We start from the raw sequence: 16,783 nt of genomic DNA on the forward strand, positions 1-16,783 counted from the left end.
AAGTTCATCTGATTATTGAATGAACTCCCACTCAGATAGACATCCCTCTAGTCATCTAAGTGATACATGATCCGAGTTAAACTAGGCCGTGTCCGATCATCACGTGAGACGGACTAGTCATCATCGGTGAACATCTCCATGTTGATCGTATCTGCTATACGACTCATGTTCGACCTTTCGGTCTCTTGTGTTCCGAGGCCATGTCTGTACATGCTAGGCTCGTCAAGTCAACCTAAGTGTTTCGCATGTGTTCCGAGGCCATGTCTGTACATGCTAGGCTCGTCAACACCCGTTGTATTTCGAACGTTAGAATCTATCACACCCGATCATCACGTGGTGCTTCGAAACAACGAACCTTCGCAACGGTGCACAGTTAGGGGGAACACGTCTCTTGAAAGTTTAGTGAGGGATCATCTTATTTATGCTACCGTCGTTCTAAACAAATAAGATGTAAACATGATAAACATCACATGCAATCAAATAGTGACATGATATGGCCAATATCATTTTGCTCCTTTGATCTCCATCTTCGGGGCACCATGATCATCTTTGTCACCGGCATGACACCATGATCTCCATCATCATGATCTCCATCATTGTGTCTTCATGAAGTTGTCACGCCAACGATTACTTCTACTTCTATGGCTAACGCGCTTAGCAATAAAGTAAATTAATTTACATGGCGTTATTCAATGACACGCAGGTCATACAAAAAATAAAGACAACTCCTATGGCTCCTGCCGGTTGTCATACTCATCGACATGTAAGTCGTGATTCCTATTACAAGAATATGATCAATCTCATACATCACATATATCATTCATCACATCTTCTGGCCATATCACATCACATAGCACATGCTGCAAAAACAAGTTAGACGTCCTCTAATTGTTGTTGCAAGTTTTTTACGTGGCTTGTATAGGTTTCTAGCTAGAACGTTTCTTACCTACGTAAAACCACAATGTGATATGCCAATTTCTATTTACCCTTCATAAGGACCCTTTTCATCGAATCCGTTCCGACTAAAGTGGGAGAGACAGACACCCGCTAGCCACCTTATGCAACTAGTGCATGTCAGTCGGTGGAACCTGTCTCACGTAAGCGTACGTGTAAGGTCGGCCCGGGCCGCTTCATCCCACAATGCCGCCGAAACAAGATAAGACTAGTAGCGGCAAGAAGAATTGACAACATCGACGCCCACAACTAATTTGTGTTCTACTCGTGCATAGAAACTACGCATAGACCTAGCTCATGATGCCACTGTTGGGGAACGTAGCAGAAATTCAAAATTTTCTACGCATCACCAAGATCAATCTATGGAGTAATCTAGCAACGAGGGGAAGGGGAGTGCATCTACATACCATTGTAGATCGCGATGCGGTAGCATTGCAAGAACGCGGATGAGGGAGTCGTACTCGTAGCGATTCAGATCGCGGTTGATTCCGATCTAAGCACCGAAGAACGGTGCCTCCGCGTTCAACACACGTGCAGCCCGGTGACGTCTCCCACGCCTTGATCCAGCAAGGAGAGAGGGAGAGGTTGGGGAAGAATCCATCCCGCAGCAGCACGACGGCGTGGTGGTGGTGGAGGAGCGTGGCAATCCCGCAGGGCTTCGCCAAGCACCGCGGGAGAGGAGGAGGAAGGAGAGGGGTAGGGCTGCGCCGAAAGAGAGACGTTCTCGTGTCTTGGGCAGCCCCAAAACCCCAATATATATAGGGGAGGGGGAGGGCTGTGCCCCCCATCTAGGGTTTCCCCCTCAAGGGGTGCGGCCAGCCCTAGATGGGGCTTCGGGGCGGCCAAAGGGGGGAGGAGTGCCTCCCAAGTCAAGTGGAGGCCCTCCCCCTTAGGGTTTCCCCTCTCCCATGCGCATGGGCCTTGGGGGGGCTGGTGCCCCTGGCCCATTAAGGCTAGGGCGCCCCCTTACAGCCCATGCTACTGTATTGGACGTGGTGGAACATTTTCCGGACCTCCGGAATCCTCCGGAATCTTCTGGAAGCTTCCCGGTACAATACCGAAAAAAACCCGAACTTTTCCCGGAACCCGAACAACAACTTTCCATATATAAATCTTTACCTCCGGACCATTCCGGAACTCCTCGTTACGTCCGGGATCTCATCCGGGACTCCGAACAACATTCGGTAACCACGTACATACTTTTCCTATAACCCTAGCGTCATCGAACCTTAAGTGTGTAGACCCTACGGGTTCGGGAACCATGCAGACATGACCGAGACGTTCTCCGGTCAATAACCAACAGCGGGATCTGGATACCCATGTTGGCTCCCACATGTTCCACGATGATCTCATCGGATGAACCACGATGTCGGGGATTCAATCAATCCCGTATGCAATTCTCTTTGTCTATCGATATGTTACTTGCTCGAGATTCAATCGTCGGTATCCCTATACCTTGTTCAATCTCGTTACCGGCAAGTCTCTTTACTCGTTCCGTAACTCACATCATCCCGTGATCAACTCCTTGGTCACATTGTGCACATTATGATGATGTCCTACCGAGTGGGCCCAGAGATACCTCTCCGTTTACACGGAGTGACAAATCCCAGTCTCGATTCGTGCCAACCCAACAGACACTTTTGGAGATACCTGTAGTGCACCTGTATAGCCACCCAGTTACGTTGTGACATTTGGTACACCCAAAGCATTCCTACGGTATCCGGGAGTTGCACAATCTCATGGTCTAAGGAAATGATACTTGACATTAGAAAAGCTCTTAGCAAACGAACTACACGATCTTGTGCTAGGCTTAGGATTGGGTCTTGTCCATCACATCATTCTCCTAATGATGTGATCCCGTTATCAACGACATCCAATGTCCATGGTCAGGAAACCGTAACCATCTATTGATCAACGAGCTAGTCAACTAGAGGCTTACTAGGGACATGGTGTTGTCTATGTATCCACACATGTATCTGAGTTTCCTATCAATACAATTCTAGCATGGATAATAAACGATTATCATGAACAAGGAAATATAATAATAACCTATTTATTATTGCCTCTAGGGCATATTTCCAACAGAGGGGCTGTGCCCCCATCTAGGGTTTCCCCCCAAAGGGGTGCGGCCAGCCCTAGATCCATCTCGGGGGGCGGCCAAGGGGGAGAGGGGGGGGCGCACCCTAGGTGGGCCTTAGGCCCATCTGAGCCTAGGGTTTCCCCCCTTCCCCCTTCCCTGCGCCTTGGGCCTCTTGTGGGAGGCGCACCAGCCCACCTAGGGGCTGGTCCCTTCCCACACTTGGCCCACGCAGGCCTCCGGGGTTGGTGGCCCCACCTGGTGGACCCCCGGGACCCTCCCGGTGGTCCCGGTACGTTACCGATAGCACCCGAAACTTTTCCGGTGACCAAAACAGGACTTCCCATATATATATCTTTACCTCCGGACCATTCCGGAACTCCTCGTGACGTCCGGGATCTCATCCGGGACTCCGAACAACATTCGGTAACCACGTATATCTATTCCCTATAACCCTAGCGTCATCGAACCTTAAGTGTGTAGACCCTACGGGTTCGGGAACCATGCAGACATGACCGAGACGTTCTCCGGTCAATAACCAACAGCGGGATCTGGATACCCATGTTGGCTCCCACATGTTCCACGATGATCTCATCGGATGAACCACGATGTCGGGGATTCAATCAATCCCGTATACAATTCCCTTTGTCTATCGGTATGTTACTTGCCCGAGATTCGATCGTCGGTATCCCGATACCTTGTTCAATCTCGTTACCGGCAAGTCTCTTTACTCGTTCCGTAACACATCATCCCGTGATCAACTCCTTGGTCACATTGTGCACATTATGATGATGTCCTACCGAGTGGCCCCAGAGATACCTCTGCGTTTACACGGAGTGACAAATCCCAGTCTCGATTCGTGCCAACCCAACAGACACTTTCGGAGATACCTATAGTGCACCTTTATAGCCACCCAGTTACGTTGTGACGTTTGGTACACCCAAAGCATTCCTACGGTATCCGGGAGTTGCACAATCTCATGGTCTAAGGAAATGATACTTGACATTAGAAAAGCTCTTAGCAAACGAACTACACGATCTTGTGCTAGGCTTAGGATTGGGTCTTGTCCATCACATCATTCTCCTAATGATGTGATCCCGTTATCAACGACATCCAATGTCCATGGTCAGGAAACCGTAACCATCTATTGATCAACGAGCTAGTCAACTAGAGGCTTACTAGGGACATGGTGTTGTCTATGTATCCACACATGTATCTGAGTTTCCTATCAATACAATTCTAGCATGGATAATAAACGATTATCATGAACAAGGAAATATAATAATGACCAATTTATTATTGCCTCTAGGGCATATTTCCAACACGGTAACTTTGGGTTGGGCCGCGCCGGATCAGTGCATGGTAAAAAAATGTATTTTGCCGGGTTTCGGGTTCGGGGACTATCGAAACGGGTGCAAACCCACGAAAGATGTCAAGTAACTTGATAGCTCAAGATTGGGATTTGCTCCTCCGACGATGGAGAGATATTCTTGGGCCCTCTCGGTGTTATGGTATCCATAATCGTCTAGCCAGACACCTTGTGATTTGATCACTGGGATGCCAGAACACGGAAACGAGAAAAGAGAACAAAACCGGTAACGAGGTAACTTGCATGGTGGAAAAATTGTTCGTCCATGGGGATGCAATAAATCTCACCTCGGGTGTTTGTGACATATCGCGAAGCAACAGGAATAGCTCACTGCAACTGGAGGTTCACTCAAATATTTATTCGTGTGGGTATAGGGGTCAATATGGGTGTCCACGGCTCCGATGTTGATCATTGATCGGAAGGGGTTCCGGGTCATGTCTATACTTCACCGAACCTATAGGTCACACGCTTAAGGGTCATCTATCTGCTGAATACTAGACAGGGAGTCTGAGAGAAAATCATCAAAAAAGTTTCGGACGCCGAAAAGTTTCGGACTGCGGAAAAGTTTCGCAGAGAGAGGTCACCGGATGAGTTTCGGTGAAACCGAAATAGTTGTTTCGGGGTATGCCATTAAGTCAAAATGGTTTCGGCACATGCCTGATAATTCTTGGAGGGTGCCAGAATCATTCTGGAAACTTTTTGGAATTTTCAGAAATAAAAACTAGAAATGTTCCAGAGCTGCAGGAACCGGTTCACATGCTTTTCGCAGATGAAAATCACTAAACTGGAATTGTTCCAGAACGCGTTGAAAATTATTATGATGGGTACTGGAAATGTTCTAAGCCCACATAAATATATTCAGTTCGAACGGACGCTGAAAAATGTCGTCGTGAATAGTGAAAGTGTTTTTTGGGATATTTTATGGAAAGCCACCTTTTGGGGATTTGCCCAAAAGATCTAGGGATGACATGGAAGGGTGGGAACCTCCTTTTGGGGGGGCCCACAAGGGGTGGGACGTTCATGGGTGCAGCTCATCCATGGGGCCCCACTTGTCCCTTGTTTTCACTCTTTAGGTCCTTGGGAAGGACTCCATTTCATGTGGGTTTTGGGTTTTCTTGTAAAACCACCCTACCCCTTGGGATTTCCTATAAATAGAGGTGGTGGGGCAGCCCTCCACTCTCATCCCTTGCTCTCATACACATGCCATGCATTATCTGGCTTCTTCTCTCCCTCCCACGAAAAGAGTTTCGTAGAGCCGTAAGGCTGTCTGGGTTCCGGCAGGAACTAGTTCTGGACGGCGAAGCCCTGCCGGATAGATGACACCGTATGTGTGCAACTCTGTAGAGAGATCGTACTTTCGGTCTTAGTTCGTGAGTGCCTCCCGAAGGGCTGTCCGTGTGACCGTACGAGTTTTGAAGGTCCTCCCGAAAGGGCTGTCCGAGTGACCGTTCGAGTTTCGAAGGTCCTCCCGAAGGGCTGTCCGCGACACCGTCCGGGGGGCTGTTCGACCGCCTCCCAAGGGCTGTCTGAGGAGCAGATGAGGGTATACATCCTCGCGGTTGGGAGGTTGTAAATCCTAGCTGCGGGGATCTGCACCGCCGATCGTCATCGACTCTACTTCCCGCTACGCTACGAGTCGGTAACGAAAAAGATCAAACCATGTATGCAGTCTCCATAGTGGTCCTGGGCTGGCGCGTAGGTTGGAAATTTTTTGTTTTTTGTCGCGTTCCCCTACATAATCGGCATTGCTTGACGAACCAATTGTCGTGGAGAATAGGGCGAAGAGAGTTTATCTTCTGTGTTAAATCACAACCCCTTCAACTAGATGTAGTCCTTGTGTAGAAGGTCGAACTGGTCTACCAAACACCTTGTCTTCACCGAGCTTCACTGGTTATTCCTTCGTACTACTACATTCGAATTACCCCGCCAGTATGTTTACCATCATGTGATTCTCATCGATGATTGCGTTTAGTTTTAGTTTGGTAGTTTACTTTCACTCACTGCTATCTGTTATCCTTGTTTCCGCTGCTGTGTTCTGAGAGTTTTTTAGTTTCTAAAAGAAATTTGAAAACTCCCATTCACCCTCACCCCTTTTGGTAGACATACCTTGTTCCTACAGTAAGACTTTGAGCTTCACATGTGTTCTCGCCCCCACTTACATACCGCTGCTACGAAACCTGAAACTCCAAACAAGTTCCTCATCGCCACAAACGCTCCAATCACCATTACTAGTCCTCCGATTTCGGCTTTCATGACATTCTTCGCCTCTAACTTCACCATGGAACTAAACATATCCCATGATGGCAACAGATAGCACAGCTTCGCACCGCTCCCACCTGAACAGAAAACCAGTGGGCACAACCGAATCACACCCGATCCAGCAATCTCCAGGCAAAACGCACCCATGGGAGTTCGCTGGCAGAGCCTCCCGGAATTGACACTCCAGCCAGATCAAGGAGGACAGGCGTCAGGCAGATCTTCGTCTTGTCACTTGAGGTGCCCTAGCATCGCCGCCTTTATTCAGGAAGAGCCAGCAGACCCCACGCCGTCAGTCGACACCCTGCATAATCTGCCATAGCGAATAGACCAGCGACCATGGGCCAGCAGCGGGACAGGCGGCGACAGCGCAGGGGCGACACTCCACCGGATCTGTCCCTAACACATTGTGAAGAAGAACTGGGTAGGCGGCATGGGAGATCCACCCTGATCAGATCTGGGTTTCGCCCAACATCACCCTCCACAGCCCTGCTTCCGCCATCGGTCATGGCGCCGTCGAAGAACGTCTCAGCCACCAGCCTGACGCAGGGTCGTCGCCCTCGTCGAAGATCGGCGACGCGCCGACTCTCGCCGCCCCAGCAGCTCCAGCGACGGACTCCATCTTCCACCACCCCAAGTCACCTTCGGTGGCGAGGGCAGCTGCCACCGCCGTGACGAGGGCCAACGACAGCGACAGTGAGGGGGCCCGGTGTCGTAGGGGTGTTGCTGGCAGCGCGAGGGGTGCCGTTGGCGCCTCCCTGGGAGAGACGCGAGGGGAGGTGGGAAAGACCGTAGAAAGAGCTCCCTCTCCTGTTGTGCTGCTAGGTTTATTTGGAGCCTACTGCAGTGTGCTTTTGATTTGAATTCTACCCCTGTAAATCTAATGATTTCTTTGACAGATAGATCAAGACATTCCGGAAACCTGGCAAAAAACGTGTTCTTGTCGGGGTCTTGGCTCTATTTTGGTCTCTCCGGAAGTGTAGAAATGATGTGATTTTTAATAGAAAGAAATTGCATGATCCGATTGTGCTGGTGAAACTAATGTGTAATTGGATCTCTGATTGGTCCATTCTGAAGATAAAGGACGCAAAGGCAAAAAATATTGATGTTGGGAGCAAGACTAGTCGAGCAGGTGGCAAGTGAAGTGTTTCGCGCTTCGCATGGATGGAGACCTGGAGTCCCTCGACTTGGTGGCTAATTCCAGAGGCGGAGATGTGAAGTTGGTTGTTGGTTGTTTTGTTGGCTCTAGGTTGCTTTGTCCTAGTGTTCCTTTTGTGTTGGTCCTTGCAAAAACTCGTTGATGTCTGTTGCTCTTAGCATGCGCTTAGCCTTATTTTGTCCCATGTTGTTCGGGTTTGTAATAGAACATTAGTTTGAATCTTGTTGCATGCTCGTAACTTCGTATGTTGTGTTTATTGTTTATAGATGCTTAAGATCAAATGGTTTCATTGTATGAAATTGAAGAGGGAGGCATCTCTTTTGCTCAAAAAAGAAATCCTCTGAGCTACCGGAGGACCGAGCACATAATGGAGGGATGCCAAACTATTGAACTACCGGAGGATTCATGGCTTCATATCAATGCTACCACTAAGTCTATATAAAGTGCACCCGAGCTATGCCAGCACCCCTAAGCAAAAAGATGAATGGTATGCTCCTCACGAATACTTCTTCGCGTTAGAATTATCCAATCTTAGGCCTCCTTTGGTTTAGAGGAATCTTGTAGGAATTTCATAGGATAGGAAAAAAATCCTTTAGAGACCTTTGGTTTGTAGAAATGGAATCCTATTTCTATGGAGGAATTCTTCCTATCCTCCATATTTCATAGGAAAATAAATATTAGCTTAGACTCAATGGAAAAAATCCTATGATGTGAATCAAAGGACATCTCCTTCCCTATTCCTACTCATAGGATTTGAGATACATGTCATCTTATTCATATGACTTTCCTATTCCTACGATTTTCCTACCCTATGAACCAAAGAAGGCCTTACATGTTGTATCCGCACAATACGGATTTGAATCAGTTTAGGCATGGAAGGCACCAGAAATTACCCATGGATCCTCAAGGGAGTGAATAGCAGGAAGCGTGTTCGCTCGATGGTTCACAAGAAGCAACGCCGACGAGGAAATCGCCGGCTGCCAACTCCGCAAGTTTCTGCTGCTACAATCATTGAGTGGCCATCGGCTGCTTCGATCCCATCCGTGACTCGACGTGAAGCGACCTGCACCTTCCATCGTGGAGTGCCACAATGCCGGGGAAAGCAGGACAGGCAGCAGCTCAACGCATCCGCTTGGCCATCTGATGAAAGTCCCTGAAAATTTGGCCCCAGGGAAGCAGTGAGCGCGCTAGCTCGGTCGTGTAGATCTCAGCTCGATTTCCGGTTCAGCAGACGCGATGCGGGGGCTTTTTGTTCCTCGTTTCGCACAAAGACCTGGCAGGCGACACGACTTGCATGCACCCGCAATCCCCGCTCTTTCCGGCTCCACTCCTTCGTCCTCCTCGGAACCGCCCCTCCCGCTCCCACTCCCTCTCGCCTCGATCTCCTCCCCACCCCACTCCACCAGGCGCACAAGTCACGCCAATAAAAACCTCTCTTCATGCGCCCACTTCCTGCTTGACCAGAGATCACTCGTACACACGCGCGTGCTCTGCTCTGCTCCGCCGTACGTCCATCGATCCATCGACCGGTCCGGCCACGTCAATGGCGGACGCGGCCGGGAAGGCGCAGGCGGCCCGGGACGTGTGCGCGGCGTCGGCGGCCTTCGCGTCCTGCCCGCACCGCCGCCGCTCCCCGCGCCGCGCGCACTTCGTCGACTGGTACCTCGTCCTCGCCGTACGTATACAATACATACGCATGCACGTCCTTCGTCCTCCTCGCTGCGCCTCCGTTTTCGGCGTCGTGTTAATTAACTCGGAACTGCTGCATGTATGGCAGATTGGCGAGGCCGCGTCGGAGGACGCCATCAAGCGGCGCTACCGGCACCTCGGTACGCATGCATCACGCCATGGTTGATCGCCGCGTTTAATTACTGATCGTACATTTGTACACTGACGGTAGTAAATAAAATTGACTGATTCATGTGCAGCTCTGCAGCTGCACCCGGACAAGAACAGGCATCCCAAGGCGGAGGTCGCCTTCAAGCTTGTCTCCGAGGTACAGTACGTAATTTACACACGCCTCTCCGCATGCGCGTGCAGTGGGCTGGGGAGTGCTACTTTTTCATGATGATTTTGCGGTTCACTTGGAATCTTTGCCTTTTTTCCTTGTTGCTGCTGCCTTTCTAGCACTCCTCTCCGCATACTAGTAGTCTGTACGTGACGACGATGATCACTCCAGTAGTGCTAGGTTGTTGCGATCGCTCCGAAACGGACGGGAAGAGATTGGAAGTTTGTTTTGTTTGTTACCTTGATCGATCCGTCGCCCATGCATGCATGGCCCCTTCGAATTCGACTTGTTTTTAGGCCAACCAACTCCGGTTGAATGCGCGATTCAATTCAATTCAATTTGAGTAGGAGTAATTGCAATTATTCTAATTTACGCCTGGCGGTCATGTTGCCTCCACGTCAACGGTTAAAAAAGCATTTGTACTGTACTGTACTGTATATTTGTGCTCTGACGTGGCGTGCATTTCGTTTGGCAGGCGCACGCGTGCCTGACGGACAAGGCGCGCCGGCGGGCCTTCGACGCCGAGCGGGCCACGGCCTTCTGCGCCGCGTGCCACGACCGTGCGAGGGCCGCCACCACGCCCTGCGCCCCCACCCGGCGCCGCGCCAGCGACAGGAGGACGCCGGCGTCGTCCGAGGCAGCGTCCGCACAGCAGCAGCACAACAAGGCCCGTGGCTCCGTCGCAAAGCAGCAGGGCGGCGGCAGGAGGAGGCCGCCCTCACCGACGACGCAGGCGCTGCGGGAGGTGCAGAACCGGCTGCGGGACGAGTGCAGGGTCATCGACGGCTGCCTGCGAGCCAACGCTGCCGGCGCGCGCAGGCGCCAGTCCTTCCCGCTCTTCGACCCGTCCGACCGGCAGCGCTTCCCGGACTACCCGCACGCCCGGCCCCCGCCGTCGTTCGCCGAGTGCCGGCCGTTCGAGGAGGAGGAGGAGCTCGGCGCGGGCCACGGCCACCAGAGCTGGTGCACAAACGGCAGCTGCGAGTCGCCGGTGTACCAGGTCAGGACCGCGCCGGAGCGCGCCGCGAGGACGAACCGCCCTTGGTGATATATGATGTGCTCACAGGCTCACAGCAGAGCGCACCAATTAACTCGCTCTTTTCCCTCTCATTTTGAAGTCAGATTCTCATTTTGAAGCAGGCAGCAGACAGACAGATTCTCATTTTGAAGTCCCTCACGTTTTACTACACGATACAACTCAGAAGATCTTTATTCATATTTCTCCCACTTCTCATAATTCACACTGCAGTATTCTGCAAAATATGTTACGAATTTACCGTCTGTAATGGATGATAAAGCAAACCAGATTTTTAGTGGTTAACAATTACGGACATTTCTAAACTAATTACTAGACTGAAAATTAGTAAAAGACTAATATGGAAACTGAATATCTTGAAATAGATTCGCACCCCGCTTTATAAATAAAGCCACACAGCCAAACGATAGAAAGCGTCGATGAAATTATCTTAGAAAGCAGATAAAAGAAAATCAGACAATCCTCGCAAAAAAAAAACAAAGAGGGCAAAGCTAAAAAATGCAGAGTGCAGAGCAAGACACCGTCGAGCATGGAGAAACCATGGGATGTCACCGCAATGTCCTCACCCCACTTCAACACGGCAATGGGTACCCACGAACCCTTCATGTAAAAACCCTATTAGGGTAAGGGTTCGGAAAAAAATAATTACCTACGAATTTATAAATGGGAAAATATTGTACCCATCGGGTAAGGCGGTAGGCGGGTACGGGTGTGGGAAGGCAATGCCCATACCCGCGTGCCCGCATACCCATATACTAGTTCCGTCTGACAAGTAGGTCTCATTGTGTCATTCACTAAAGGAAAAAAAAACGTAGCCACTTTACCCAAGGCTGACGTAGCCGCTAGCCCCGACTCAAAATCTCCTCCCCTTACCCATTTGCATGGCCATCTTTAAATGCGTTGATCATGTTTTGTAAACTCATGATTTTGCTTCTGACTTTGTTGATCTTATTATATTGTCTCTTTCATTTGATCATTTGATCATTTAGAAGTTGCAGAAGTATCTTCAATAGAGAAAATTATGTCCCTCTTATTTGTCTCGTAATTGAGAAAAGATAACATATATGAATGTTTCCCTAAAAACTTCACTTACATGCTAATCATCCATGAATATAATTGGACATTGTTTAGTGCCATCTAGTTGATGCTTATTGTTATCCACTTCTGAAATAACTAGATGATGCCCCGCGCGTTGCTGCGGCATTCATAGTGCAATTTTTTTGAATTTAATATTAATAAATATATATCAAACAGAATATCAATAATAGATGTTCATGTAGATACACATTAGCTTATCATATAAGGTACTCCATAATTGTACATGACATTAAAATGGCTTAAAATAAGAGGAAAATGGTAAGGTGTAGAAATGTACTTATTTGGAAAGAAAGAAAAACACAACTTAGTTGCGTTAGAAATACATGTATATATTTCATAGCAACTACTTATGTTGATCCAATGAATAATAGATAAACCACTGTGTTGAGAAAATCCTCAGCCATCACAACCAGTTAAACAGTAGTGGAGACAAAGCCCTGATCAATCCGCTTTTGCTTCACCACACAACACACACAACCAGTTAAACAGTAGTGGAGACAAAGCCCTGATCAATCGTCAGCCATCACAAGCATTAATGACAAGTTGAGCATTCAACATGAATCTGAAATAACACAGGCAAATAATTGATTGTATGTTATGCCATCTATGTATAAGAATAGCACATCATAGTCATTGGGAACAGTAAAATCAATAATTAAAATCTCAGACTTCTGCCAAACCAAACGATATAAGTACATGGTTCAAAGGAAGAAAATAGAGAGAGAAAAAAAAATTCAGTCAGGATGACTGCCTTCAGCAAAATGTACCAACTTAACAACTTGGTTTCTTGTTATATCCCGTCATGACACCACATGAATGTAAGTTGATTTGTCTGACTCCCTCCAACTCAATTGATACCAAGAACATGTCACAACATTAACTTTTTTCACCTACATCTTCACAATCAAATATCTTAGACCACCCATAAAATAAGTTTATGTATAAAATAGCCCGTTATCTAAGAAAAAATAAGAGCACATGCAGTTGTATCTAGGTTCACAATGAATCATGCTTAATTTATCGTGAAACAACTAAGAAAGCATCATGCAAAATAGTAATCATCCAAGTAAGAGAGGTACCAATCATATAACGTCTTAATTACTCTCTCAAGCATAGAGAAAATATATGTACTTTCCAACAAAAGATGAGCGAGAGAGAGAGAGAGAGAGAGAGACAGAGAGAGACAGACCTCTACTCACCAATAAACCTGGTAACCAATGCATTCGGCAGCCTTAAAAGCAACAAACAGTAGACTGAAACAATTGAGTTTCTCTAATGGTGTTGAAAAACATATATAAGATTAATATGTAAGACTACATATGGAAATCTAATCAGTGTGTCGAACACCTTGAGATGACTATCTGAGCGTAACAAAAAAAGAGAAATACATGATGATATATGTATATAAGCCAGCGAACATAATTCCATGTGTGTGTATATATCTGGAAATCAATTGACTTCCCTCTGCACACTTGGTTGAAATGCTGCAGTATTTACCGTTAACAAACGACCATGTGCAAGAAAAATAGACACCTCGAGCTAAATGAGATCCGCAGGAATAAAAATAACCACTCCAAGTCTAAATCAGACCCACAAGAATTTATGAACTGCATGTTTTAACTCAATCAAGTTGGGATTCAGATTTGCAGGTGCATTTGTTAGCTCAGTCAGAAATAATGTCCGGATTTGGGTGCATGGTTTCACTTGGGAATTCAGAGTAAGACGCGAAGAGAATGCAACAAATTTTATCTACATGGTTACATAGAAGTGTATGTATTCATGCATGTATGAACAACCTCATGAGACATGACATATATAATCATATGCAGTTTTTTGTGTTGGTGAAGCATCAAGAGTCTTGTGGACGATTGGAATTTGGGGAGAATCTGGACTAACCTGATACATGAGAGAATTAGAAGAGACAATGGCAGACAGCGAGGGTTCCTGATTCGTCCCATCCTACGCTATCAGCAGGCGGCCTGTGGTGGAATTTACGAATCAGAACTTAAGTTGGAGTTTGAGATAGATGTAATCTGGACTACAAAGAAGGTGGAGAAACTGAAAGGGATGGCTCACCGATGGCGGTTGAGATTCGATCAAGGCATAGGGACAGAGGAGGGCCAAGGGAAAGCAGCGCCACTGCCGTTGGCTCGACGACGCTACAAAGCACCAGACCGACTCCTGCCGGAACCAAGTCGAGAGAGCCACTGGATTCACCGTGGACCGGCACGCTGAGATCCCCACCTAGCCGCCGCACTGTACTGCTGCCGGGGGGAAAAGATTGGTCCCTTTTTTAAGGAAAGAGACAGAGCTGGAAACAGAAAGGCATTGCGTGGGGGAGGAACGGTTGGGCTTCGTTTTCTCAGAATGGACGATTGGGCTTCTTTTTCTGTTTGTGTATCAAGGCCGTTGGGCTTCATCGGCAATTTAAGTCTAGAAACGGAGTGCACGTCTAAATGTCATCACCACTCAAAATAAAGTCTAAATGTCAAAAAAAACAGAAATTAGTGTAAAAGGAAAAATAATTGATGATGTGGCAGATTGCTGATGTGGATAGGCTGCATGTTAAGAGAAATAAGGTAGTGGGGATGAACTATTTAGGTATTATAGATATCATTCTTCTTATTCAATCGCACAGTAAATCATGAAATATATGTGCTGACATGCTAAAATGTGGTGTGTATATTTGAAATGTTAAAGTATACATGTTAAAATGTTGTGTATATATACGAAAATGCTGAAAAATACATGGTGAAGTGTCAATTGGGTAAGGTAACCGAGATGGGTATTTTCACCCACTGGTATTACCCGCACCAGCCCAAGTACGGGTATGGGAAAAGTTTGAAACCCGGTGTACGGGTACGGGTTTGGACGAAAAATATAGAGACGGGTACAGGTTTGGGCAAGCATTACCCGAACCCGGGGGGTGCCATGTTGAACCCCACTAGTGCGAGGTTTTTTTTTTTGGGGGGGGGGGGGGGGGGGGTCTCGGCCCTCTCACTCGGATTAGATGTGCCATTCCATGGGCTGCTCCTATTTTGAAAAGAGTCTGTTTTAATGCTACCGTGTAGCATCATGACATGGAAACCATGTGGTTCTATGACTTGAACTCGCTCTTCTTCTCTGGGGAGTCATGCCTCCTTCTCGGGGGTTTTCTTCCACATTGCATTGGTCCCACGACTCCACATGTGTCCTTGTTCGTCTTCTCCAGCCTCATTGGAGGGGAATGCTATGTTACCGCTGAGCCCAACTACACCGCATGTACGTTGCATTGCTTAATTCCTTCTGCTTTCATTATATTATAAGGTAGTTTGGCCATATATTGTTAGGCAATAATTGGCAGCGATATCCTCTTCTTGTGAGTGATTTTCAGGTAGTTGTTACTTGCAGGTGCCAATATTTTTCCATGTTCTAAAAAAAGAGCCTTTGTAAATGGAAATGGCTTTGTAAAATATATGTTTATGTAGACTTGATTGTGTCTGCCTAAAATAGTTTGCTCTGCCTCTTGGTTTTCCAGATCGCAATGGAAGTTACCCATTTCAGATAGCACCAGGGTAAGTCATTGTCCTTTGATTTATATATTCTCCTATCTAATTGATTTGCTTGGTTGATGTGATACATCCTCATCGTTTGCAGTAATTGCAGCGTTTGTCCTTTCACGATTGGTTATTTGGAATAAAAACTGGATTTTATTGGTTCTTGGAGAGAATCTAATATTCATTCATGCTCAACTCTTGGGAAAAAGAGATGTTCCAAGGAAAAACCAAAATAATGTTGCAGGAATTGCGATATCAGTGAATCCTATAGTTGTCGTATTGGTAGTAATCCGACTGTAGCGGAGCTAGGCAAAATCTGTTGTGGGGGCAAGACAGAATATGACTTTTTTAGGGACAAAGGCTAGCAACCTTTAATCTAAGCCTTCCAATTTAGAAATTCTTCAGGAATTGGTTTATAACTGGGGGCAATGGCCCCCTCGGTTTAGTAGCTATGATGATGAAGCGAAGGAACAACTTCACAATTTTTTTAATGGAAGTGTCGCCATTTGTTTATACATGGAATATAGTATTTATGGGGAGTAGAGATGGGTTGTATTAGGCCTTGAGTTGAAATCTGAATTATATGATGTTGGCCTGAAACCTAATTTTCGGTTTCTGTGGGCTTCAATATTGAAGTATTTAGGCTGCACCAAAATAATATAATACTCCCTCTTTCCCATATAATATAGTGTACCATGGTTTTCGTGGAAGTTAAACATCACAAACTTTGACCAATTTGTAGAGAAATTTATCTATTTCTATAATACTCCTTTCATTCACAAATATAAGATATTCTAAACTTATACAAAATTGGATGTATATAGACACGTTTTAGTGTGATTGCTCACTCATTTCAGTTTGTATGTTGTCCATATTGAAATATCAAAAACATCTTATACTCCCTCTGTTTTTGTATACAAGGCCACTTCATGTTTCGTGTCAAACTTTGACTTGTAATTTTAGTCAACAAAATATGGGTTATATGTCATTAAAAATCTATCATCGGAAAGTTATTTGCAATGTGCATCCAATGGTTCACTTTTCATGGCATATCACTCACATTTTGTTAGTGAAATTAATGTTCAAAATTAGACATAAAAATATGAAGTGGCATTATATACAAAAATGGAGGAGTATTTGTGAACGGAGGGACTACCAAATATACATCATATGAAATTATATTTCATGAGGAATAAAATGATAGATTCTGAATTTTAACATTTTTTCTGAAAACTTGGTCAAAGTTTACATCATTTGATTTTAAATAGGCATAATACACACTATATTGTG

At 46.5% G+C, this 16,783-nt stretch overlaps 1 protein-coding gene across 1 annotated transcript; it reads left to right on the forward strand.

Moving 5' to 3' along the window:
- The first annotated feature begins 9,083 nt into the window (after positions 1–9,083).
- LOC109754572 (uncharacterized) lies at positions 9,084–10,983 on the forward strand. Its single transcript, XM_073498908.1, has 4 exons — positions 9,084–9,490; positions 9,593–9,644; positions 9,744–9,811; positions 10,299–10,983. Exons 1-4 carry the CDS (start codon positions 9,110–9,112, stop codon positions 10,869–10,871), a joined length of 1,074 nt encoding a protein of 357 aa, XP_073355009.1. The 5' UTR covers positions 9,084–9,109; the 3' UTR covers positions 10,872–10,983.
- The last annotated feature ends 5,800 nt before the right edge of the window (positions 10,984–16,783 follow it).

The sequence above is a fragment of the Aegilops tauschii genome, chromosome 5 (genome assembly GCF_002575655.3).
Source record: "Aegilops tauschii subsp. strangulata cultivar AL8/78 chromosome 5, Aet v6.0, whole genome shotgun sequence".
NCBI classification, from domain to species: domain Eukaryota; kingdom Viridiplantae; phylum Streptophyta; class Magnoliopsida; order Poales; family Poaceae; genus Aegilops; species Aegilops tauschii.